This window comes from Ischnura elegans, chromosome 5 (genome assembly GCF_921293095.1).
Source record: "Ischnura elegans chromosome 5, ioIscEleg1.1, whole genome shotgun sequence".
Lineage (NCBI taxonomy): Eukaryota > Metazoa > Arthropoda > Insecta > Odonata > Coenagrionidae > Ischnura > Ischnura elegans.
The window spans coordinates 26,936,103-26,963,067 of NC_060250.1; the positions used below are offsets into that span (position 1 = coordinate 26,936,103).

A 26,965-nucleotide genomic window follows, 5' to 3' on the forward strand; every position below is an offset into this window, starting at 1 on the left:
AATATTGAAACCTATCGAACAAAAATAATTATTAAAATCATAGCCAAGTTGCACCAAAGTATTGCCTAAAGTTCCACAGCAAAACAAAGCTATGCAGGGCTATATTCTGAGTACTATTATTTAAACTTTATGATCCGTTACTATTAGCCAAATTTAATATCGCTTAAATTCCTTCCTTTGACTCTCCTGACGAAATAGGCATACTATCATGAAATTAAATCAATTAATGATTACTTTGATGTTTTCCTAGTCGGTCAAAGATTCTAAAACTTAAAATCACCGCTGTATCAAAGTGCACTTGCACAGTAAGTTTCACAATGATTTTTTTTTCTACAGGGGTTTCGATACTGAACGTGAAACTCCGTACGTGTTGCTATAAAGTAAGTATATGATATTACTCAATTGCCATTTAAATATCAACCTAACCAACCTGTGATTCCGTAACAGCGCTAAAACGTAATAAACGTGATGATAACCTATCTATTGCATCAAATGGCAGTATGAGTCAAGGAATTGCTATCGCGAAACCATCGAGTATTTTATAGGAATTAGAGCCACTTATGATTTTTAGAAATAATTGAAGAGATGAGAAGATGTGGCTGGTATTACTGAAAAAAAAATCTTGAGGGTTACGATTGTAATACAAAGATAAGCTGTCCAAGCATCAAGTGCCCATTGAGAATGGATAATCGTGAAACAATGACTCGTATAACTCATACAGAATTACGCAATGGACGTTACCCCTCTTTCTCCATCTTCCATTCGTTAAATACATATAATACTGCCGCGCGAATAGAATGAACGTATTTTCCATTGCCTCCTCCATTCAATTCCATGCTAAGTGTACAACAACTCATATGGATTCCATGGCTCCTAAAAGTTAAGTAAATTACGCCTATATCTTATTCCAATAATGCGAGGGAGGATGTCCATCAGCAAAGGACTGTGAAGGAAACATTAGTGTCCATCGTCATTCATCACAGAGTGGAATTTCACTATATTCTACGCCTAATCTCATAAAATTATTGTGTATACAAGAAAATCAGTAATCAGCTACAGGAGCCTCCCATTAGTTTAATTTTGTGCTAAATAAACAGCACTAGAGATCAAAAATGGAAGTTCCGGTGAAGAGAGAATACTGTGAAGTGGCAATTAAGACCTACTTGAGCTCCTCTCAATTCGTGTTGAAGGACTACCAAGTAAGACCGCTGAGCGACAATGCAGCCGGGTTCATGGGAACGCATTTGAAGCTCATAGCCACCGTCGAACACGAAGGTCAGCTGCGGAAGATTCCGATGTTCGTCAAGATGATCCCAAGCAGCGACAAACACCGCTCAGTAGTCGTCAGCCTAAATCTTTTCGACCAGGAGGTGAGGGTGTACAACGATTTCGTACCAAAGTTCATCTCGTACCTACCACGAGAGACAAAACTCCCGGTAGCTAAGTGCTACTTCACTCGCGGCTCGGGGCCCGAGGCGGGCAAGTTCTCTTCCTCCGGTACAGGGGAGAAGGAAATAATCATACTGGAGGATTTGGCCGCAACAGGATATAGACTGAGGGAAAACTTCCCACCCATGGACGTGCCACACTGTCGGGCTGTGCTGAGGTCCTTGGCGATATACCACGCCGGTTCCATCCTTCTGGAAGAATCCTATAGGAAATCCCACCCTGGAGAGCTCGACCCGCAATCGGAAATTTTCGCAGGGATACAGAAGACCTTTCTCGTCCGGCAAGATGGTAACCACGGATACGAGTGCATAAAGTTCAGCGCAGAAAGCATGGCAACAGCCGCGCTCAAACTGTGGCCAGAGAAATTCGAAGGCGTGAGCAGGGAAACGATCCTCAAAGCAGTGATGGATATGTGGGATACATGCTGCGAGATGGCCAACCCTTCTACCACATTCTGTAACGTCCTCTGCCACGGAGACCCCTGGACCAACAACATCATGTTCAGGTATGAGAAGGACGAAGTGGGACAAGAAGTTCCGGTGGATGCCATATTACTGGACCTGCAACTTACTCGATACGCTCCGCCTGTCCTGGATATTCTTCTATTCCTGCACGTCAGCACGAGAAGAGACTTAAGGGAGCGTCACTTAAAGTTTTTCCTCAAGTCCTACCACGAGACTCTGACGGAATACGTGCCAAAGGAATACATCGAGAAAGTACTGCCATTCGAGCGGCTCCTGGAAATGTACGACCATTACCTTGACTTCGGCATCATTTTATGCACTGGTTGGCAGCCGATAATATTGTCGGAGAACGACCCTCTAGTAGCCAAGGGAGGGAGACTGGAAAATCCTCTGAACGTCGAAGAGTCGATATTCAGCGACAGGGGAGAACAAATTGCAAGAAACTGCGCTAAGAGCGAAAGTTACTGGGAATGGATAACTGGCTCCTTCCAGGAATGCTTCGAGAGGCTCAATCTTTGGAGATAATAATAACGTGAGTATATAATATTAAAATATAGTTTATTATTGAAGTTTTCCACCGATGAAGGTAGTTCTGCATGAAGCTTCCCGAAGCAAACCTGCAGTCTCTCCTCCCCTCATGACTTGTCTCTTCAAATCAAAGTAAGGACTACTCCCTTTCATTCTACCTCATCTATTCATTTCCTTTTACGTGTACAACCTTCCATATGAACTCCATGGTCCCTGGAAGTGAAATAAATTACTCCTACTACTTATTTCAATAATATGAGGGATGATTTTTCTATCAGTGAGGGACTTTCAATGATATGACTCGCTTTCCGTAAACGACAGATATTCAATAAATTCCAGGCCTCATATTGCAAGATCGTTAAGCTTGCCCATAAATTTGTAATTAGCTACAGGAAACGTCCTTTATCTTACTTTTGTACTGAATATATTGGACTTGAATTCAAAAATGGAAGTTCCGGTAAAGAGAAAAGACTGTGAAATGGCAATTAAGACCTACTCTTTGAGCTCCTCCCACTTTGTGTTGAAGGACTATCAAGTTATACCCCTGAGCGACAATGCAGTTGGATTCATGGGAACACATTTGAAGCTCACGGCCACCTTCGAACACTAAGGTCGGCCGTGAAAGATTCCGATATTCGTCAAGATGATCTTAACCAGCGAAAAACACCGAGAAGTGGTCATCAGCCTAATCTTTTCGACAGTGGCGGCTTGCCCATAAGGACTCTCGGACGCCGCCCCTCCCAAATATTTGAAAAAGTAAAAAAAATAAATATCCATTAATTTATAATTAAACATCTAATTAATCAAAGTGTTTTTTCAGTACCATACATCGAAAGTATTGGAAAAACACGAAAAGAAATGGCGCGAGAAGTTCGTATTTGTAGCCGTGGGGCGCTGGCCAGAACGTCCCAATCCATCCCCATGCAGTTATATGGAGAGTGGTAGTGGTGGGGGCCGCTGGTGCTATGACGCGTCTAACGTTGTGTCTTATGGAGGTCTTGGGACGTCGTCCGAGAATGCGCAGAGCGACGTGTGAGTTGACATCGCTGCGCAGGCCGGCGGGCGTATAAACTGGCGTCTACTTGGTGCTGCCCCAGAAAAGGGACGTACGGAATCAGAATGGTCACTGTACTGGATGTAGCTATACGATTTTAATTTTTAATTACTGGTAGATATTGCTACAGAAAATAAATTATCTCATTATGCTTGCGTTTTTGGGTGTTTGAATTCCGGAACACATAAAATCCAACCAGTTAAAGGCCGTATTGACGTAGGAAAACTATTCTCGAGTATTTGCCACAGTTCTGTTATGATTACGAATTTCAAGAACCTTGGGGAAACTAATGTTATAATGTTTAGGCCTGAACAATGTATTAATATCTTCCCGATGATTAGAAATGCGGTACCTATTTTTCAGATAAATTTTTTCAAAAGACCTGCGGTATAAGGAAAAATCAGTTAACATCTCCTACTGATTTATAATTTAAGAAATAGGTGCGTGCGTGATAGGGTGAAGGATTAAACATGATTTAAACCGTAAAACGTGACTTTAAATGGAGTCATTCAATGAATGTCAAGAAGTGCCGCGTACAATGCACCTTTTGTGTGTAGGTTCATCATTTATCTAGCCGTCCTTGTTGTATTACTTCATGTTCACCTAATTCCTCAGCGGCAGAGCGGTAACTGTCTGATGGAAAATGTCCACTTGGGTCTGATTTAAGTGGCTTTGAAGAGTTCATATCAGTGTGGAGATCCTTACAGCTCCTCTCTGTGGCTCAGAGTCGTCTTCTTTTACGATCTAGAATTTATATTCTATTATATCATGGCAATGATTTCGAAGACATGGTTATTCCAAGTGCGACCCGTTGGCGTTTCGTGTGTTTACCACATATGAATCTTAGACTCAAGGAGATGGTCCGTGACGTCTTTTGTTTGCTAGAATGCCTTTGCTGATCTTAAATTCGTCCCTCAGCTGAATCAGCATTAGTGGACCACGACTTCTATCTCCCTTGAGTCTTCCTTATAGTAACGCAAGACTCTCCTTAAGAACGGAGTGAAATGAGTTCAGACATCATTTTTGAGGAGTTAACTGTGCTTAATTGCCGATTAAGAAGTTTCTTAGTGCTAAGTGTACATTCAAGAAGACAATTTTGAATTAATCAACAGTGCTCGTTTTTGTTTTAGGGAAATATAGGGAAAAATTGTCCCCAAATCTGTGTCCTGGCACCTTGTTCTTTTTGGTCGTATTTTTTGTCGGCTCATTTTGTGTCGTCCCTTGTTTATTTATAGACTAGTGCCCTTGCTATGTGTTCAATCGGAAAGAAATTGTTGTCCGGCGCTGATTTCAACGAACGTGTAATTGATCACTTTGCTGGACAAAAGGAAAGAAGGATGGACTTGTGCAATATAACTAAAGGCATGTGAGTATTTCAGATTTTGTTAAAAATGTGTGAGAAATATTAAATTATTGATTTTAAATCATACTGTATTCAAGAAGCAACGCGAACACCGCAATCAAAGTTTACATCTACAATAGCAAAGCGCGCGCATTCTAGTAGTGTTTGTTGCCTAGTGGAAGTCAGTGACACTCCCCTCCCTCCTCAGGTGTTACAAGTGTCATTTCTACCTAAATCTTTGCAAATGTCGAATAGATTTGACAAATAACGCATTATGATTGCAAAACGAACAACATAAGTGTATTGCGGGCATATCCGCACGAAGAATGTAGGCGCTAAAACCTAAAGTTACGTATTTTCGTTTGTATTTGCAAAATATCGCAGCAATTATATTTTTATTCTTCAAGATCATTGATCAGTATAATCGAGAGTCCGGACTAAGCGGATCCGCATGAACGAGAGTCTACCGCATTTAGTATTTATTAATCAAGCTTTATTAGGAAAACTAGGTATTTTTGTTGAAAAAAACGGAACATATGGCATTACTAAATTTTATTCCTAGATTGCCGTAAAAACTTAATAAAATACACGAAATATTAAAAAAGTGGAGTGGTGCCCGGTGGAGTGCGCCCCCCCAGGCATTTGACTCACGAGCCGCCACTGCTTTTCGACAAGGAGGTGAGGGTGTACAATGAAAAGAAGTGGAGCGGGAAGGATCAGAAGGAAGAAGGGTGGGGAAAAAGGAAGGGAAATAAGGGGGTGGGTTGGGTTGAGCACAGAGACAAAGTTAAGAAGATCACATCAACAGACCAATTCAACCAAAACATTCAGGACATACATCATATCACAAGGTAGAGACGGTTTTGGGGTAAGAAGTGCGGTTACAAAGCAGTTAGGGGATTACACCTAAGAAAAGGAGAGTGACTAAAAACTTTATCCGTTCAATAAATCAATTTATTCCTTTTCTCTTTCTATATTTCCCACATGACGGAAGTCCGGAATTTTTTGGTTGCATTAGTCCGTTGATGTAATGTTCTTAACTTTCTGACTTAAATAGGAATTTGTTGGCACCTGATGATGATTGCAAGGCAATAAAAAAGCGTATTGAGAGCTGTTTAGTAAAATTAGCGGGCAGTACGAAGTCTTTGTTTATCATTAATACAAACGCTATCACCTCAGTTAGCCAATCAGATCCATCACGTAAAATCAGATTTTGCTACTTCTGTCCTGGGGCCGTATTCTGTATTTCGTCGGTGCCGCACCGGTCGGTTTCCCTTTCAAGCCCACCGACTGGACATCAAACCGTACCGACAACAGATTCCGCACCGACGACGACACTTTCAGCGATTCTGTAAGGTCGTCGGTTTCAAACCAGTCGGTACGGTTCCCTCTCCTTCCCAAACAGGGAAAATCCGAATATATCCGAAGTTTCACGTGTCTCCACCAATGAAAGAAGGGTAAAAACAAGAGAAGACTCATTGGCACAATTTGTTGTCGTCATTCTCAATCTTTTTATTTGCGGAAATTACGACTTATTGCTAGATTAAGATAAACGATATTGGATAAGTTGTTAACAATGCTTATATAATGTGTGGTAGTAATGCTGTACCTACAGAATCGAAGGAAACAATATTACAACATCACAATAAAGTTTGTATGTGATGGAGATTGTTGTTGCTGGAATGAATTATTGAAACTATCCTTGAGATCGTAGTTTCTTTTTTTAAATATTGGTTCCGTATAATGCTATTTATTCATGATTTGGTAATATAGTTGTCATTAAGTAAGTTCCGTATAAATGTTATCAAAGGAAGGTTACCCGTAGCAGACGAAAATAGCATACCATGGAACGTGAACGTAGGATTCAAATGCAAATGTAAATGTCATATTAGAGGAACAAGTTAGGAAATTGTTATAAAAATATGGAGCTGGGTGTAATTAAAAGAAGTGTAATGACGAGGAAGTAAAGAAATTGTGATTGGGTGAAATACATATGTATAAGTTGCGCATTCCAAGTGAGAGAAAATGATAATATTGCGGTAAACCTCATACTTATAAACAAATATCTTCTTTTATCGTCAAGGGAATCAATGGTTGACGATGAAATGAAATATAGTTGCCCGTTACAAATGAAAGAAACTGATTCCGTGGTGGCAAACTTCATACTTAAATAAAAATATCTTATTTCTATGCCGAGAGAAACGCCAAATTGATGATTGAGTGAAATAACAGTCGCCTATTCAGAGTGATATACAGTGATAACATTGCGGCAAAACTCATATTTAATCAAAAATATCTTTTTTATGTCAAAGGAGCAAATAAATGATGATAGAGAGAAATAAAGCCTATTACAAGCGAGTGAAAGTGGTAACATAAATGAGAGAAAGTCATTATATGTTAGCAAACCTCATTTTTATTAACCATTATCTTATATTTCTGTCAAGGTAATTAATATAGATGATGACACAGTGAATTATAGAGGCGTATTCGAAGGGGCAGAAAAAGATAACATTGCAGAAAACCTCATTATTTACTCGGTGGTGAGATAAAAACAAAATAAAACGTACAATGCGCACCCACGATTCATGAAACCCACTAGTCGGTGGCCGTACCGACACCTTTTTGCTGTCGGTACGGCTACCGACGATCTCCCGTCCTCTCGTCGGTGCCGCACCGACCGGGTTCGTACAGAATCGCACGACTTCTTACCGGGAGTCGGTGTGACGTCGCACCCGACGAATCGGTGCCGCACCGATCGGTTTGGAGTTACAGAATACGGCCCCTGGTCCCATCGCGAACGTCGGAATTCGCTCTTGTTTATGACTAGCCATCCCGTATGGAGCAGACAAGCGTCAGAAAGGCGCGTTAAAAACGTAACTCCTTATCCTTAACCTTGCTATCGTCGGAAGCAGAAACCCGCAGCCAGTTAGTCTACGGGATTATGGCTGCTGATAAGGACTAGGTTTTGAAATCATGAGTTCGCATCGTTAAAGTCCCCCATTCCACTCACTTCAGAGCGCTTCTACTGTCGGATTATCAGTTTCCAGTCCAATATGCAGTTAATTCTTTTTCTTTATATCTCGCAGAATGAAATTATCCGCTTCCTAAGCTTAAGGCCAAAATGCATATTTAACAGCGAATGAACAAAAATGGAGTACTGATAATTAATTAAATGGTTTCAACCATGGAAAACATTTTGGAGGTTAAAAATTTTAAAATTGGCTTCATTTCACACCATTGATTTGGCAGAAAAAGGTTACCCCACTCGTAGCGTTGCAGACATTACGCACAGCTCGACGAACACATATCATTTTTTACCTTGTCTAGAAAACATTTTCAAAATACTATACTTTTGTATCGGCCTGACTGGTCCCAGTCAGGCCGCAGGTCCTCTCGTATTGAATGCGAAAATAAAATGCAGTCTGCCGACCAAATATGGAGCGACGCTTGGACGACGGGCGTTCAACACATCGCAGCGGCAGGAATAAAATTCGTGGTTGGAGCCGAAGTGGTCTGGTGGAGTTGAATGCACATTCTCGCCCGTATGTGCACGGCTTGAAACGAGCAGATTTGCGTTCGCATGACACGATGCATGCTTTCGAAAATACATCGCGTAGTTTGCGTTCGACGCAGAATCTCTGCACCCATATTTCACACTTGGTTCCAGGGCTATAGCTTTATATCACACTCATCCTATTCGCGCGGTCGTTATATTATCCAGCGGTAGGAGAGAGGGAGGGGGGAAATAATACTTGCGTAAAGTTGCGGGCAGAAAACGTTCAAAAATGGACCAAAAACAGCCTGCCCACAATACGGGAGAAAAACAGTAGCAATCACAATTGATTCCTGTCTACCCACTGCAGGGATTCTACTTTACAAGACGCTAGCACCCAGCAACAGGTGCAACACTATGACAGGCAACAGGCCACAACGATAGGCGACAAGGCAACGACAGGTAGTGCAGCTGAGTCAACCTGGCTATCGAAAAGCTATGATGGCACTGCTATAGTCACTTCTCAGATCTTTTTCTTAATGCACAATAGTAAATCATTCCAGCGTAAAGAAAATGATCCTACAATTTTAATTGATTTAATTTTGTTGGTTATTAACCTTCAAGTGAACAATGACGTATAAAATCACGTACTTAATTGCACAAGCATCCAAATTCAAAGAAAGCGATGAAGTGTAAATTTATGAAGGCGAAGAGGAGAATCACCTTTTATTTTAGTGTTTTTCTCTCTCTCTCTCTCTGAGGCAATATATGGCGACGAAGTTCATCACCCATTATTAATAGGGCTCACACCTCCACGGGCATGAAAACGCCACCTCCTTTTTGCATTAATATGAAAGGTAACTTAAAGTAATATTGAGCACCTATCGCACAGAAATAATTATTAAAATCATAGCCAATGATATTTCACCAGGTGTCATTCCAAAACAAAGCTATAAAGTGTAAAATTTCGGTTTAACATTATTATTTAATACTTATGATCCATGAGCTTTAAATGATTTCTACCACTGAGAAACTTTAGGAGACTAAAATATAAAAAGACGGCTCGATTACATTATGACTATTAGCTGCAATTACTATCATCCCAATTCCTTCGTAGGCACTAAGTATAGACGATATAGGCCATAAATTCAAGAAATTAACTCAAAGAATGATAGTTGTGATGATTTTCTGAATGCTTAACGATTATAAAACATAAAACACAACAAGTTTAGTTGTATAGTGATTTTCACAATTTAGCTGCAGCTGTTCAGATACAGAAAGTAACTATCACCATGTATTCCCTAACATCCTATTATATATCAACCTAACCAACCTTTGATTCCGAAACAATGATAAAACGTAAAAAATGTAATGATAACCTATCACATGTACCAAATGGCAATATGAGCCAAGTCATTGCTCATCGCGAAAACATCCAGCATTTTCCAATAATTAGAGCTGCTTTTAATTTTCAGAGATAATTGAAAAGATGAGACGAAGAAACTACGATTACTGAAACAGAAATCGTGACGCCTATGCTTGTAATAGAAAGATATGCTATCCAAGCATGAAGTGCCCTTTGACAATGGATAATAGTGATGCAATTACTCCCATAATTCACACAGAACTACGCAAAGATTATCACCCCTCTTCCTCTCTCCTCTCCCTGGTCAAATATAACAGCAGCGCAAATAGGATGGACGTATTTTCAATTACCTCCTCTATACAAATCATTTCTACGAGTACAACCTTCCATATGAACATCGTGGCCCGTAAATGTGAAGTATATCACGCTTACATCTTATTGTTAGTTCAATAATTCGAGTGAAGATTTACATTAGTGAAGGACTGTCAGTGTCACTCTCCATCTATTACTCACAGACATTTCACCAAATTCTAGACCTAAACATAGAAGATAATTAAGTGTGCCACTAAATTTTAAATAAGTTTTAATTTTGAGCTGGATTAAAAAAATGGAAGTTCCGGTAAAGAGAGAAGACTGTGAAGTAGCAATTAAGACCTATTTAAACTCCTCCCACTTCGTGCTGAAGGACTACCAAGTAAGACCGCTGAGCGACAATGCAGCCGGGTTCATGGGAACACATTTGAAGCTCACGGCGACTGTAGAACACGAAGGTCAGCTGCGGAAGATTCCGATGTTCGTCAAGATGATCCCAAGCAGCGACAAACACCGCTCATTGGTCGTCAGCCTAAATCTTTTCGACCAGGAGGTGAGGGTGTACAACGATTTCGTACCAAAGTTCATCTCATACCTACCTCGAGAGACAAAACTCCCGGTAGCTAAGTGCTACTTCACTCGAGGCACGGGGCCCGAGACGGGCAAGTTCTCTTCCTCCGCTACAGGAGAGAAGGAAATAATCATACTGGAGGATTTGGCCGCGACAGGATATCGACTGAGGGAAAACTTCCCACCCATGGACGTGCCACACTGTCGGGCTGTGCTGAAGTCCTTGGCGATATACCACGCCGGTTCCATCCTCCTGGAAGAATCCTATAGGAAATCCCACACTGGAGAGTTCGACCCGCAATCGGACATTTTCACTGGGATAAAGGAGACCTTTCTCGTCCGGCAAGATGGTCACCATGGATACGAGTGCATAAAGTTCGACGCAGAAAGCATGGCAACAGCCGCGCTCATAATGTGGCCAGAGAAATTCGAAGGAGTGAGCAGGGAAACGATCCTCAAAGCAGTGATGGATATGTGGGATACAAGCATCGAGATGGCCGAACCTTCTACCACTTACTGTAATGTCCTGTGCCACGGAGACCCCTGGACGAATAACATCATGTTCAGTTATGAGAAGGATGAATTGGGACAGGAAGTTCCTTTGGATGCCATATTACTGGACCTGCAAGTAGCTCGATACGCTCCGCCTGTACTGGACATCATTCTATTCCTGTACGTCTGCACGAGAAGGGACTTAAGAGAGCGTCACTTAAAGGATTTCATCAAGTTCTACCACGACACTCTGGCGGAATACGCGCCAAAGGAATACATCGAGAGAGTATTACCATTCGAGCGACTCCTGGAAATGTACGACCATTACCTTGACTTCGGCATTATCATGTGCACAGGGTACCATCCGATTATACTGTCAGAGAACGACCCTTTAATAGCCAAGGGAGGGAGACTGGAAAACCCTGTCAACATTGAAGAGTCGATGTTCTGCGACAGGGGAGAACAGATTGCAAGAAACTGCGCTAAGAGCGAAAGTTACAGGGAATGGATAACTGGCTCCTTCCAGGAATGCTTCGAGAGGCTCAACCTTTGGAAATAGTAATAATGTGAGTATATAATATTAAAATCGTCTTAAGTAGTGTATAATTCAATTTTAAAGGAGAAATATATATTTTGCTGTACTTACCAACATACACCTATGTTACTGTTATTCTAAGATTGGTATACCTCAGCCCTACATCACTTGCTGTTCTAAGCCAATTCTTCTGCATGCTCGAGGATCTTCTCCCCCGTAACCTTCGCCTTTTGTCTTATGTAATTGTCACTCGATAAAATGTCACTCGATATGTGCGTGAAAAATAGCTGCTAATATTCCCCAAATTATTTTCGATTTTTTTTGTTTACTCGGATGCCGCAGCGAAAGAAAAAAGAAAGCTTGGAAGATGCGTTGCTAAGTGTCTTCCCTAAAAATGAACCCTCCTCCACCCGAAATAAACCCAATTTTTTATTCCAATTTTTTTTCTCTGTCTGCTGTCTCGAATACGGTAGGTTTCGGTCAGTTGGGCCACTGGGTATTTGAGGTATCCGCTAGTTAGAGAAAATCTCATAGGACATATCCTATTGAGGAATTACCTGGAGTTGTCTCTGGTTATTTAAGGCAATAAAAAACGTTTGAAGAGGTTACTGAACGGTAGCATTTTCACAATACGTACTTGAAAGAATGAATTTTTTTCAAAAGCTAAAAACCGATTTTGCACTTTCTCCTCTCACCCTCATCCTCATCCTTCGTCTCTATTATCTACCGCTACTCAGACTAATATCACCCGTTCCAAAACGTGGAGGCTTTTGAGAGAAATATGAATAGCTTTCAATCCGCTGTCGGAATTTCGGGATAATGCTAAAGACTTCAGCATTGTCATAATTTTTGTTTATCCAAGAGATAAAAGAAAAATAACGCATTTTGTCGACCTGAAAATTGGAACAAACAAAGGCTGAAGGATTTCTGCTGCGTTGTAGTCGAGAGACCAACGATGGACGAAACAAGAAGAAAATAATTAGTAGAATATATAAAGCAAAGTGGGCATATGTAAAAAGAAGAGTAGTGAAGCACGGGCGATGACAGCATCGGAGAAATCAATGCTGAAGCTTTCGAAATGTGTGCTGTTATGGTGTGGTGTTATAGAAGAATGTTGAAGACCAAATTGATAGATAATGTGAGTAATTTGGAAGTTCTGGGAAAAGTAGGAGTGAAGTCTTTTGAAAATCTACAAGAAGGGGCAATTTAGTCGGCCATATCGTGAGACGATAGAGTCTAAAGAAAATTATCGTTGAAGGATAGGAAGGAGGGAAGAACGACATAGGTAGCCCACGGATGAGATGTATATAGTAGATGATGAAGGATGAAAAAGCAGAGGAATGATATAGATTTTAAAGATTTGACCATTTTCCGAGAATTAAATGGAGAGCTATGATAGAATTGATTACTGTGTGTCAAGGTGGAAGAGGAAAAGGAATAGATGGGGAAGGTTGGCCTGGGAAGAAAGACGTTCGTAAAAAAAGAAAGTTACATTTCACGAGGCATTATTTCGCAGTGGTAGCTATTCCGGGGCATAAACTAAAAGCATACATCCATATTTAGCAAAGCAGTATACCTGCATGCCTGTCATGGAGAATGGTGGGTCATCCCACTGAAACGCCTGGAAAAATAATTTTGTGAGTGCCCATTTTTCTGTGTCTCTATGTTTAAAAACTAGTTATTTATTTATTTAAGTGTCATCACTTGAAGCATTTTCAAGATTGTATTCTTCATGATATTCCAGCACGCTATGTGATGGTATCTTCAGACACGCACCCTAATCAAATGCAATAGGTAAATACTCGGTTAGAATTTGAAATTTAGGAAATATATTAAATTTTCAGTTATTGCAGATAATTTTTCATGAAAAGATATTGACGGAATTATGGAAATATATACATAATCGTAGAAAAGACGTTCACGAAGCCATAGCAAATGAAGTTCCATTTGATGATTCGGAACTCGGCATCGGAAAATGAAGAATGCTAAAATTAAAGCTCTCTAAAATAAATGCTAAGATGACCACATTCCAAACTTGAAACTATGCATACTCAACTCGAAGTGTTATAGTTGGAATATTGGGTGCGCAAGAAAAGCAAGCACGTATAATTTACAGAAACGTAAAGCGAGTTGAAAACGCTTCCGATAATTATATTGACACACCCATACCCGGGTGAAACTAACGCGTCAAAGATAACGTTTTAGAGAGCGAAGCCAAGTCGGTCACAACACTTTCACTTCTCGACTGTGATACATGCTGAAAGTCGGTCTACAATGACGGCGACGCCAAGAAAGGAAGATTGTGTTGAGGCAATCGCGAAATATCTACAATCACCCGATTTCGAGCTGAAGGACTACAGTTTTAAGCCTTTCAATCAAGGAACGGCCGGCTTCATGGGCCAACATCTGAGGTTGACGGCGGACGTTGTATTCGATGGAAAATTTCAACAAATCTCGTTCTTCGCCAAGCTGATCCCGACAGAAGAAAAACACCGCTCGATGGTCTTGCGAATCTTTCTTCAAGAGGCTGCATTCTATAGCGATCTCGTCCCGAAGTTCAACTCATGCCTTCCTCCCGGCATAGTCGTACCCGTACCAAAGTGCTTCTTCATCCGTTATCCCCAAAGCCAAGATTTAGGGAATGCCAAGGAAGAGGTCATCATACTGGAGGACCTGACGTGCAAGGGGTATCGCTCCCTGGAAAATTTCCCGCCGATGGACGTGCCACACTGCGAAGCCGTGCTCAGGTCAATGGCCAAACTTCACGTCTCCTCCATCCTACTGGAAGAGTCCTGCAGAAAAACCCACGAGGAAAACTTCGACCCGAAGAGAGACCTGTTTTCCGAGATCAAGGAACACTTACTGACTAATGATAAAAGTCACCGGGGAAACAAGGTGATCAGGCAGAGCGCAGAGAGCTTGTCCACTGCCGCTTTTAAGCTCTGGCCCGATAAACTCAAAGGGTTGAGCAGAGAGAACGTTACAGAGACATTGATGAAGGGCTGGACAAAGGTGATTGAAATGGCTGTATCCTCTTCAGAGTACCCTAAGGTCGTTTGCCATGGCGATCCGTGGACGAACAACATCTTGTTCAAATACGAGAGGGGTGAAGCTGGAAGGGAAGTCCCAGTGGACGCGATCTTCGTAGATTTGCAAGTTACTCGGTACGCTCTCCCCGTATTTGATATTCTAATATTTCTTCACGTGTGCACGAGAAGAGAGTTCAGAGAACGTCACCTCATGGATTTCCTCAAAGTTTACCATACAGCTTTCGGAGAATGTGCGCCGGAGCATATTCTCCACAAGTTCCCTTTCAAGCGGCTAGTGGATATGTGCGACAAATATCGGGACCTGGGTCGCATTATGTGCACAATGTACTTCCCAATCATCCTTCCGGAGAACGATCCAGTGATTATTGCCATTCGCAAGTCCAGCGAATCGGTTAACATCGCAAAAACGATGTTCAGCAATAATGGCGATGAAATAGCGAATTACTGCGGTCAAAGCGAGAGCTACAGAACATGGATATCCGACTCCTTCCAGGAATGCCTGGAGACCCTTAATATCTGGTAAAACAACGGTGAGTAGTACCTATGATAACCCCATTTCCTCCGTAGAGGCACGTTATATCTCCGGGAATCGATAGAAATGGCCTGTAATTGTAATTATTTCGAACGTAGATCTACGCGTACTCCAAACGTGCCAATAAAGAAAATTTCGATTCGTCTTTATAATACTCAACAAGCCCCAACGAATGTGTCAGGCCAGTACAGGGTTTTAACGGAATGTAATACACCACACGTTAAGTATTTATTATAATGATAAACATAATTTAGAGGGTTTACAATGTCACGTATGGTGACCAGCTCTTAAAGTATTTCACACAGGTTGAATCAGTCAGCGAGCAAGTGAGTAAATGCTAAACGGAATTGATTTATGCTTATTTGTTTAGTGAGCTTTCACTAATCGCACACATATCTGTGCGCGTAAAAGATATGATATGGAACTATGAAAACCGGTAGGTACCTGGGTAATGAAATTATTAAATTTTATTTAATGTAAGTATTTTTATACGAAAATGCTATTTTTATTAGCTTAATCATTGCAAGGGAGACAAACACTCCAACTTCTGTAGTGGAATCATATGGGAGGAACTTCATGTCACAAAGCATTTGACGCAGGGAGAGATAGGAATATCCAAGGGACGAAAGGACAGATTCTCTTGTAGCAAGATAGAAACTGACTGGGCGAGTAAGCAAGTGCAAAGTTATAGGGCAGGCGAATAGCCAAATTGGGAATTAGTATGAACTCTATGATCGAGAGGACACAGCTGATGAATACCGAAGAGAGAGCAAACGGTTCTTCAACGTCTGCGTAGAATTAATGTGAACTGAATTTCATATTACTAAGATAATGTGTCATTTAAAATCATCACACACTCAGTGATTCAATCCGAAGTTTGGCTTGGACATGTGAAGGTAGAGCTCACCTCGAACTAAGCCACCTCGCACTTCGAGGAATGCGTTTGGGGATGTCCGAAAGGCTTCACTCGGTATTCGAACCCGAGATCCCTCGATCAGCAGCCAAGCGCTCTAACCACAAGCTTCTCCTTGTTTAAAATCATAGGGATTAATTATTCCCATTACCTAATGCTTAAACAGGTACTTTAGCTCATGGAAATTGGTTTGTAAGCATTGAGTGATCCCGATCAGATATTAGAGGGAATAATAAATAAGACTTTTTCCGAGAAATTAAGGATGTAGCTACCACTCGTCTGGCAAAACTTGCGGGAAATTGAAGGGTGATTTGGTAAGGCCTTTTGTTCAATATTCATTGGCACAAAAATGGTAGTCTTTAATTGTAAAGCTCCAAAAATAAAAACGAGTAGACCAGTTGATCACTGAATGCGTTTTTAGCGTTACTTTTATGAAGACAATTATTTAATTCTCTCCATTGTGAAAAGGCGATGCTTGTATTTCTCAAGGATGCACCTATCCAAACAAGACCCATAAATAAAGCCTTAAACTCATATTATCAACATACATAATATATTTTCGCGCCAGCCATAGTTGAAAACTTGTCAAAGCCTTCATCTTACATCTATGCCCGACATCTGGGGCGGATCCAGGATTTTTTTTCTGGGGTGGGGGACGGGACACAAGGGTCTTACAGGTCTTCTCATACTTGAGATTAAAAACAAAATTCAACAATTATTGTGGAAAATATTCTCTTTATTTTGATGTGAAAGTTATTGATATTAAATTAAATGATTGAGGCTCCGTAATGCACAAAATAAAAAGAATGTAATGACTTTTCTACTATACGTGACCCCGTGCCCCCCTAAATCCGCCTACGCTCGACGTCATAACAAAATAAATTCAAAACTTTTTTGACTCAATAATTGCATGTCGTGATTTCGTGCGGAAAACTAATTCAAAGGTTGCGTACATTGTAATTTAGGAAGATAGGAAGAAGGAAGTGACCGCTTTGGGTGTCACAGAGGCAATGAAATACACTCGGGAAAGCACAGGGAGGAAGTTGGCAAGCAAAGATCGAGCGCAAATTCTTCCACCACTTGCCTATGCTCAAATCAAATATACGAAGTTACTGCGGCTGCTAAATGACGTTACTGCTACCGTTCTATCACTCATAATTAGCTAAACAAAGACCAATTCACTTCCTAAGGCTACCCTTAAAACGTTGAAGACAACAAATTTCTGCGATAACAGGCATCACCTTCTTACGGCTATATGAGTTAGATGCCGTATACAATGCACTTAGATAAGGCAGATGCAAACACTGTGATAACGAGGATGTCATCGAGGAAAAATCTCCAAGATTCCGAAATCAGTGGCCAGCTCTATGAAATAGAGGAGTAGTTTTCAACGTCATATATTGCACAGTGATGGATACATTTTTAGAATGAGGACATATAAGGCATCAATTGGCTACGATCATTAAACGGCCGATTCTTACGCGATAAAGAGGAGGAACACGCTAGTTTCACTTCGGATGAAAAGAGGTTTGTCTTCAGCTCGAAAATGGCGGACACTCTCAGGCAAGAAGATTGCGAAAAGGTGATAAAAAATTACTTTGACTCACCCAATTTCCTTCTTAAGGATTACCAAGTAAAACCATTTAGCGAAAAAAATGTAGGATTCATGGGACGACATTTAAGGTTAACAGCACGTGTCCTCCGCGACGGAAAACTACAGCGGATAACCTTTTTCGTGAAGACGGTCCCCATTGACAACAGCCACCGTTTCATCGTCATGGACAGCAATGTCTTCGGAACAGAGGCGACGGTTTACAAAAAATACGCCCCCATGTTCAACTCTTGCCTTCCCCCAGGATGGACTTTCCCCGTTGCAAAATGCTACCTCACCCGCGGACCCCAGAGCGAGGGATTGAAGAATTCAACGACAGAGGACGAGGAGGTCATCATACTGGAGGACTTGACGGCCAGGGGATACCGGAACAGAGAGAACTTCCCACCGATGGACCTGCCTCACTGTCGAATAGTAATGAAAACCATGGCGACCTTCCACGCCGCCTCCATACTCCTGGAGGAATCCCGCAAAAAATCTCACCCTGGAGACTTCAACGCCAGCATCGACCTGTATCCCGAGATCAAGGAGAACTTCCTGGTCTACAACGAAGGCCACGTGGGATACGAATGCATCCGTTTGAGCGCCGAGACCATGGCGACAGCTGTGTTCAAGTTGTGGCCGGATAAGTTCAAGGACGTGAGCAGGAATGAGGTTCTGGAGGCCATCAGGGGAGCGTGGATGGAGGTCTTCGAGATGGTCAAGCCCTCAAAAGAGTACCCCAACGTGCTGAATCACGGCGACCCCTGGACCAATAACATACTCTTCTCTTACGAGACGGGCCGAGAGGGACGGGAAGTTCCGGTGGATGCCAAGTTCGTAGATCTTCAGATCGGACGCTATGCTCCGCCAGTGTTGGACATATTGATCTTCACGCACGCGTGTACGAGAAGGGACTTCAGGGAGCGACACATGAAGGAAATCCTGGAGTTTTACCACCGAGCTCTCGGAGAGATTTTGCCACAGCAGGTCCTCGATGAAGTCCTGCCCTTGGAGAGGCTATTCGAGATGTGCCACCGCTACCGGGACTTCGGCCGGGTGATAAGCACAGCTTACCTCCCGATCATCTTATCGGAAAACGACCCACTGATATCCGGGGGAGACAATGCGACGGCACCATTGGACATAGAGCAGGCTGTTTACAGCGACAGGGGTGATAAGATCGCGGAGAACTGCGTCAAGAGCGAGAGCTACAGGAGATGGATAACCGAGTCTTTCCAGGAATGCCTTGAAATTCTCAACCTCTGGACATAGGTATGGTTTGATGGCCATGTAAAAACTTACTTATGCCACCATTTCATTATCACATATCTCTAAACAAAATTACAACTAAAACATCAGCTCGAACAGCATTCTAAAGCAGATATCTAGAGTAATAAAATAAGTTCTGCGTTGCCGATAAAGGCTACTTATTGGAATATATTTACTTGCTATATTTCTATGGATGCAATTGATACTTATGCTGCACTAGTTGTTATTCGCTATTTTCCGTGAATTACTATTTGGCGTTATCTGGTTTTAGAAGACTAGGATGACCATATTTATAAATGGTGAACATATACTAGTACCTGAATATGGAATCACATGAACATAATAGAAATTAAAATAATCATAGGTCATATCAGATACGATGGGTGGAAAGACCAATAATTCAATTAATCTGGTAATCCAGTGAGAAATGATTGTGAATTCCTAAGACAGCCTCGCTTTTGGGTGCAGAATAAACTACCAGAAGAAGGCCATACTATGGTACCAGAACAACTACTGGGACCAAGTATTAAGAGGAGTGGAAATTATATTGGAGATATTGGCTTCCACTTGAACACTCTGAGGAATCCACCCATCAAAAACATGGTTAGATGAGGAAATGAAGCATGTAATAAATGGACCAATCAAATCCCACCTAAACATGCCTCCACACTATATTGACCAGAGAATATTCCTGTTCTCCACATCAGGGGCGCAGCTAGGAATTAAGGCTAGGGGGGGTTTCTGGCGCAACTAATACTCTGGGGGGCTTGGGGTATTGCATACCTGCCAGGGTAAGTGGGAGGTGCGGAGGCCCTCTGCCGGAAAAAATTAAGATAAAGGGTTCAAAATGGTGATTTTTACGGCCTTCTGGGGGATATTTTATTAATCTTCACACTATTCTATAAGAAATATTATTCCAATTAATTAAAATAGATTTAACTTAAAAATTTCTATGAGCTCTGGGGGGGTTTTATCCCCCAAAACCACCCCCTCTCTGCGCCACTGCTCCACATAACCTGAAGATAACCTTAGTGCCAATCAAATGCTGGATATGGTGGGATAACTGAGAACTTTCCCTACTTACATTGCCACCTTAACATATGTGTTACCCAGCAAGCTGCCTAAATAGGTATATGGCAGAGGGTGGTAGGATATCAGCCGTTAACAAAAAAGGAGTTGCACGCTGGAGATAACTGACTTCTGAGTCCCACCTAGCAAGTACATACCCGAGTCCTTCATTATTCAGGGGAAAAATGAATTCCTATACCTATTAGTATGGAAAAAATGTCTCTAATTTGTTTCTTTCCATCTTAGAAAGATAGTTCTAAGATGATAGTCATAGTTGAAGGGACATCTAAATACCTGGTTTCAAACCACTTAGAGGAGTGTTAGTGTTATGGTAAACTGAAAAGTTAGGAAAAATGCATACGTAGTGCATAAGATTGAGCCTGACAATGAGACCCGTGAAACTACTTATGCAAATCGGGACTGTAAACCCAATTCCACATAACATATATCACTGTGATTCTAAATTTTGTTCTAAGATAATACTATTTTGACCCAAATATACATTTGTCTGCACATTTTCTTCTTAAGGCTTACTTGTCATTTCACCAAGAGATTTCTGAAAATGTACTTGCTGCGAGTGAGTTGCAGCTGTTATGTGTACCTACCCAGCAAATTGTTTTCTGTCAAAGGGGTTGATGGTACGAGGAAGTTGTACAAGAAATTGATGATTTGACAGGAAAAAATCAGGACCACCACACTGACACTCATTTGCAAGTGCAGGCAAAATTTACAACTCACATGGATAAATTATTCAAACAACTTGGATATGGTTTTGGCCCATGCAACTTCGTATTTTAGAATTAAGTGAACCCAAAAAGATATAATAAGGGAATACAAAGAATTAGTAATACTCTCATGACTTAGGCATGTAGTTACCATTTGTAAGGCTATTCATTACAGAAAATTAAGGGTAAATCAGCAAACAAACTAGAGCAGAACATTTAATCGCTGATGGTGGCGTGATTTTGTGCAAATTTTATGAAGAAAACCTTTTTAATTTTCCACCAAATTAAAAGACAATGTATGAATGTCCTAGAGACCAACCACCAATTATTATTACCAACTGGTTGACCAAGCTATAATAGGCATCCAATCAGAAGGGTCACCAATCCAGCATCAATGTTGCATGATACACAGATGGAAAATGACACAGAAAATCTGGTGATTGATGATACCATGACAGATGTCACAAACTAGGATTCATAGGGTCATACATGATGCTCCCAGGGCATCATCACTCAACTAAGCCACGGGCATGTGCTTAGGGGAGTCCTTAGGCTTCACCCAACATTTGAACATGGGATTCCTCGATCAGCAGCAAAGCGCTCTGCCGACTAGACTACCATGCTCCCCTAAATAACTCATATCATTTCCTAAATTAAATACATATGAATGATGAATACATAATTATTATAAGGATTAATACAAGGTTTGCACCCATCTTGAAATATTCTACAATAAAATTTGAATTATAGTAGGAATGCCAACTAGAATTTAATTGTTTAAGCCAATTTACTCTTGTATTATTACATTCTACATATTGCTCACAGGGGCGGAGCTAGGAATTAATGCCCGGTGGGGGGGGGGGGGGTTTAGGTGGTACTAACACCAGGGTGTGTGGGGGTATGGTATACTCACCAGGATAAGCGGTAGGTGCGAGATTAATAAATTGCTGAATTTTAAGATAAATGGTTCAAAATGGTGAGTTTTACGGCTTTCTGAGAGGTATTTTATTTTAATTTTATTAATCCTTACACTATTCTATTAGTAATATTAATCCAATTAGGTAAAATGGATTAAACTTAAAAATTTCTCTGAGCTCTGGGGGGGGTGTTCATCTCCCAAAACCCCCCTTGCAGCACCACTGATTGCTCATGCATCCAACTCCTTTCAATCCCATTACTCGGGACCCTATCATCATCATGATTCTGAAGTTCTTAAGTTTGATTATACACCTCTCTTGTCAATTGTCATGTCAGCTTACCTTTTCATAAAATCATTCATTATTCTTCTCCTCTGTATCCTCCATGGTACATCCATGTTTGTCTCCATCAGACCCAAATGTCTCACAAAGAGGCCAGTTACATACCTCTAGAGGCCACGTACATTGCTTTTTCTCTTCAAGAATTATAGACAATTTCTCACCTGCCTCTTCCTCATTACTCACGCAGTCCATCCACTTCATTTTCATTACACTCCTACAATCTCCCTATATCCTCATCACTCTCTCCACTCATAAATAACAAAAACTGAGCTAAATATTCATTCATAAATTAACATATCTAATTCTTATTCACAGGTATTTGCCACAAGGTGCAGAAGTGACAAGCCCTATGTCAACTATTCTCATCCCACGAGGGGACACCTAGCTACCAATAGCAGTTGGAGTGAATCCTTTAACATGAGGAGCCAGGGATGCTTTGTTGCTCAAGATGCAAGATATAATTGTCATATACCTATTAATAAACAGTATTGAAGACAGTATTTGTCACCTTGAATGTCATTCATTGGGTTAAATCATGAGTGCTAGTGATACCCAATTTTCTACAAGAGACTGGCGAGATTTTGCTGACTTTTATGCATTCATTCATGTTCATTCCCTATTAATAGTAAAAAAAAATTGTTTCAAACTTACATTGAGGATTGTTTGCAGAAGGCTTTTCATTTTTATGCATTTATACTGGATGCACAATTATTCATAACCAATAACTGCTGCTTTTCTTCAATAATTTCATCCTGCACCTATCTTTGGTGTATGATGCTCCACAGTTCCTTTTATTCTTTTTTACTTGGCATACCTCCTTTTTCTCATCCTATTCATTTCCTTTATCTTCAGTATCCGCCCCAGCAACAGGTCTTGAACACTTATTCAAACACCCAAGCACCAGAAAACACATTCTTAATTTAAAGGTTTCTCTCTTTTCCGAACAGCTTTTCCAATGATCCACGAATCTCATCTTTAAGATGCTTCTAGACAATCCAGCCTTTTACCATTCACCACGGATGCCACGTCACCAGGATTCAAAATAAAAAAAGCCTTAGTGAGTGCCTTCAGACATATCAAAGCTCGCTGAACATGCAGCTCCATGCCAAGGTCCTACCGCTGCCCACTTCTGTCTGCCATGGTGCAGTACCATTATGCATATAAAATTTATAGGAGCTCCAAGCCATGCTAGCAATTTTGCACAGTGAAAGGGCTGATCATCTGAAAGAAGCCATTGAGTGCTATTTCCACTGTTATTACATACTGCCCCCATCACTGATCTTGTACGAACCAACATACATACAGTAAACTAATGTAGATGGAAGCTACCCTTCTTTGCAAGACTGAGGGGAGATGCAAGTTGTTCTGTCCCTCCTCCCTTCTTCAGGAAGTTCTGAGACCCTGGCAACTCCTCAGTATATACTATCAAAAATGAATTCTATGCTAACCAAGGACAACAAATATCACCACTTCTTCATTAACACGTTCACTGCGGCGTGCGACACTGTGTCGCGTGGCAAGTTTGTTTCTGCCGGCAGGCGTCGACAGTGTGTCGCTGTTGACTGTTTTACTTTTTTAGTGCCCGTATTGGTTTCACTTGAAGCGAATTTCTTTCCGATGCATTTTCAGCCCTCAGAAAGGTCGACAGATAGTTCCGGTGGTTTCCGCCGTGAGTTTAGAGTTTTTTGTTGCTGGCCAAGATACTCAATTTGTAAGGTGGGTTCATTGGCTCCTGAATTTTTTTTTCGGAATTTTTTTACAGCATACATTTTATTTAGATTAATTTCACTTGTCAGAAATTAATTTGTACTTAATTTCATCTTTCTTGCCCGTATCGTGTAACATTTTCGTATCTTATAACGGCTTTACACACAATGTCTACATTTTTTTTCGTGGAGGTGCTTTCTGGACATCGATACATAATGTGTCAATGTAGTGTACCCCACCTTCAAAGGCCCGGTTCCTTTTGCCAAGGAGAAAAATTTAGTTCAGTGTTTGCTATGATCCCGTCAAGACCGAAGGATATTACCGGCGGCAGTCGTCTTGTTTTTTCTTTTCTGCTCAGTCCACTTTTTCAACGGTAAGTTCTACTTCTTTTCTTATAAATATTTGGTGTGATTTGATAAACTTAGGGTAACATGATATCTTTTTGCAACGAGTAATAATGAAGTATTATTCTGTATATTTGCACTCATTGAATTAAGGATTCATTACATTGGATTATTTTTCAATGATTTTTTTAGTCATGAATCAACCAAAAAATGGCGTCAAACGGCATTTATCTAATTCCTTGAACTTTTCTGGCGAGCCATCCCCCGTTGTTCGTGGCACTTCCTCTGCACTGACGTCGCCTGGACCCTCATCAAGTGGCCTGCTGTTCGGATCGCCTTCACCTAAGAAAAATAAATCCCATGTGCTGGTCAAAAAGCAGTGGACAGAGGAGGAGCTACTCGATGCGTTGCAGAATTCTGACAGGGAGGAGGATCTCAATTCTGACTCGGAATCTAGCCCAGTGGAATGCACCGATGAAAATGAGGAAGGTGATGATGATGAAGAAGAGGCAGGTGATGTTGATTTTTTTCCAAATGCAACTCCATCTATTGCCGTAACAACCGTGATGTCAGCTAGCCCACCAGCCATACCATCTCCCGGGAGTCAAGTGTCCCAAAATCACGGTGCAGCTGTTGTAGATGCACCACCAGCTGCAGCAGGGCAACCATCAATATCGACTTGGTGTCAAAACGCGCATCCTTCCGCACAAATTCCTTTTTCAGGAAATTCTGGGTTGAAAATAATTCCTCAAGGAAATAAACCTCAAGATTATTTTTATTTGTTATTTTCTGATCAAATATTCGATTTAATATGGCAGCAGACAAATTTGCAAGCACAAAATTTGTCATCTAAGAATGTTTCACCTAAAGCTCGCATAAATGGATGGAAAGACATCAACCGTGATGATTTTGAGGTTTTCTTGGGTTTGCTTTATCTTTCTGGTCATATTCATGTACCCAGTTTTGCACATTATTGGATGAAAAATTCGGTGTATAACTTTCCCCTTTTCCGAAATGCCATGGGGCGCGACAAATTTTTACTTATTCTTAGAACTCTTCACTTTGCGAGAAATCCTCAGCAAGGTGAACCTAAACCGTCAGACCCACTTTTCAAAATCAACCCATTGGTGGAGTTATTTCATCAAAGAATGTCAGACATTTATTATCCCTCTAAAGAGTTGAGCATATATGAGTCAATGTTGTTATGGCGGGGACGCCTTTTCTTCAGGCAATATATCCAGAATAAGAGGCACAAATATGGTATCAAACTATACATGTTGACACAGCCTAACGGTCTCTTATTGAAATTTAGAATTTATTGTGGTTCTGCTGATAAGGTAGTCGGTGGAATTGGCCATGCTGAAAAGGTCGTGAAACACCTTATAAAAGATCACTTAGATGTAGGCCATGCAATATATATGGATAACTATTATTCTGGGGTTGGTCTAACAGCTTACTGTCTTGATCGTAAAACATACGTAACAGGAACCTTGAAGGCGAACCGGAAAGGTAACCCATCAGATATAGTGCAAAAAAAGTTGAAGCCTGGTAATGTAGAAGCAACTTACTCTAATAATGGCATCTGTGTTCTCAAATGGCGGGACAAACGTGACGTTCTAATTGTGTCCTCAGAGTTTGGCGCCCGTATGTCTGAACACAAATCCCGCTCTGGTAAGGTTACTCAAAAACCTGAGGCTGTCCTAAAGTATAACGAGTTTATGGGAGGGGTCGACAGATGTGACCAATTATTAGCATACTACCCCTGTGAAAGAAAAACTCTTCGCTGGTATGCCAAAGTTGGCGTTCACATATTCCACGTTATACTGAACAATGCCTTTATACTGTATAATATTTTCAGCAATAATGAAAAATTGACTCTTTTGCAATTTCGGGATAGTGTGATTCAATCACTAATTTATCAACATCGTCCACCTCTTGAATCTTGGGCAGAAAATCCCAAGTCAAAAAACATCCATGTTCCGAGAGAAGTTCCCCGAAATGAAAAAAATAGAAAAATAAGAAAGAGATGTGTCATATGTAAAAATGCAAACATGCGAATAGAGTCGAACTATGTAAAAATGCAAACATGCGAATGGAGTCGAACTATTACTGCGATCTATGTCCAGGGAAACCAGGATTATGCATTGAAAGCTGTTTTGAACGATTTCATGGTTATAAATGAAAGACTGTACTGATATTTTTACATATTGCTCTTTGTAAAAAATATCTTACCTATTTGTAATTTATGATTATATGTTTTTCTCTTATAAAAAAGTGTTCATAAGGATGTTGAAATAAATATTTATGTTTCTGAAAAGTCTACCCGGTTTCAATGTCTAAAAGTAATGGATGGTAAAAAATGTGTAATGTTACTGAAAAATTGATTTGGATATCAACTATATACCTATAGTTTACAATAAACTTAACTTATTGATCTGACACGAATAAAGAGAGAATCTGACAAAGTAACATTATTTGGAAAATCCAACCGAGAAAATGGATTTTTTTACATTTTACGCTTTTTTGCAATAATTTATATTTCATGTATAAATTTTTATTTGATTGTATGTGTGCGAGTTACTTAGATTAACTATTTTTAAGCGATACACTAGTGAATTCTTGTTGTTTTATGAGATATATTCTGCGTGTACCCAAAAAACTATGACGCGCTCTTGGCGGTGATCTACGCACACGTGATCGTATGCCACTTTCGAATGCTTGCGCATGCATAAAAATGACTTGCACTAAAATAATCTATAACTATTGAGTCTGTATACAAATTCTTAGGAAACTGGATGGATACAAAACCTGCCACAAATACAGTATACCATAGCGTATGTGAACAAGCAGGAATTCCCGTGTGTTGCGGGACTGCATAAGCAAAACCTATTCGAGGGGC

At 40.8% G+C, this 26,965-nt stretch overlaps 1 protein-coding gene across 6 annotated transcripts; it reads left to right on the forward strand.

Annotated features, from left to right (window-relative positions):
- The first annotated feature begins 793 nt into the window (after positions 1–793).
- On the forward strand, positions 794–26,345 carry LOC124158620 (piggyBac transposable element-derived protein 4-like). Of its 6 annotated transcripts, XM_046533792.1 has the most exons (3): positions 16,066–17,682; positions 22,331–24,095; positions 24,259–26,345. In XM_046533792.1, the coding sequence occupies exon 3, from the start codon at positions 24,261–24,263 to the stop codon at positions 26,259–26,261; it is 2,001 nt and encodes a 666-aa protein (XP_046389748.1). In that variant the 5' UTR covers positions 16,066–17,682; positions 22,331–24,095; positions 24,259–24,260; the 3' UTR covers positions 26,262–26,345. The 6 variants fall into 6 exon arrangements, with proteins under 6 accessions (XP_046389750.1, XP_046389749.1, XP_046389751.1 ...); XM_046533794.1 differs by lacking the exons at positions 16,066–17,682; positions 24,259–26,345 and adding an exon at positions 794–2,445 and having other exon boundaries at positions 22,331–22,515; XM_046533793.1 differs by lacking the exons at positions 16,066–17,682; positions 24,259–26,345 and adding an exon at positions 9,116–11,636 and having other exon boundaries at positions 22,331–22,515.
- The last annotated feature ends 620 nt before the right edge of the window (positions 26,346–26,965 follow it).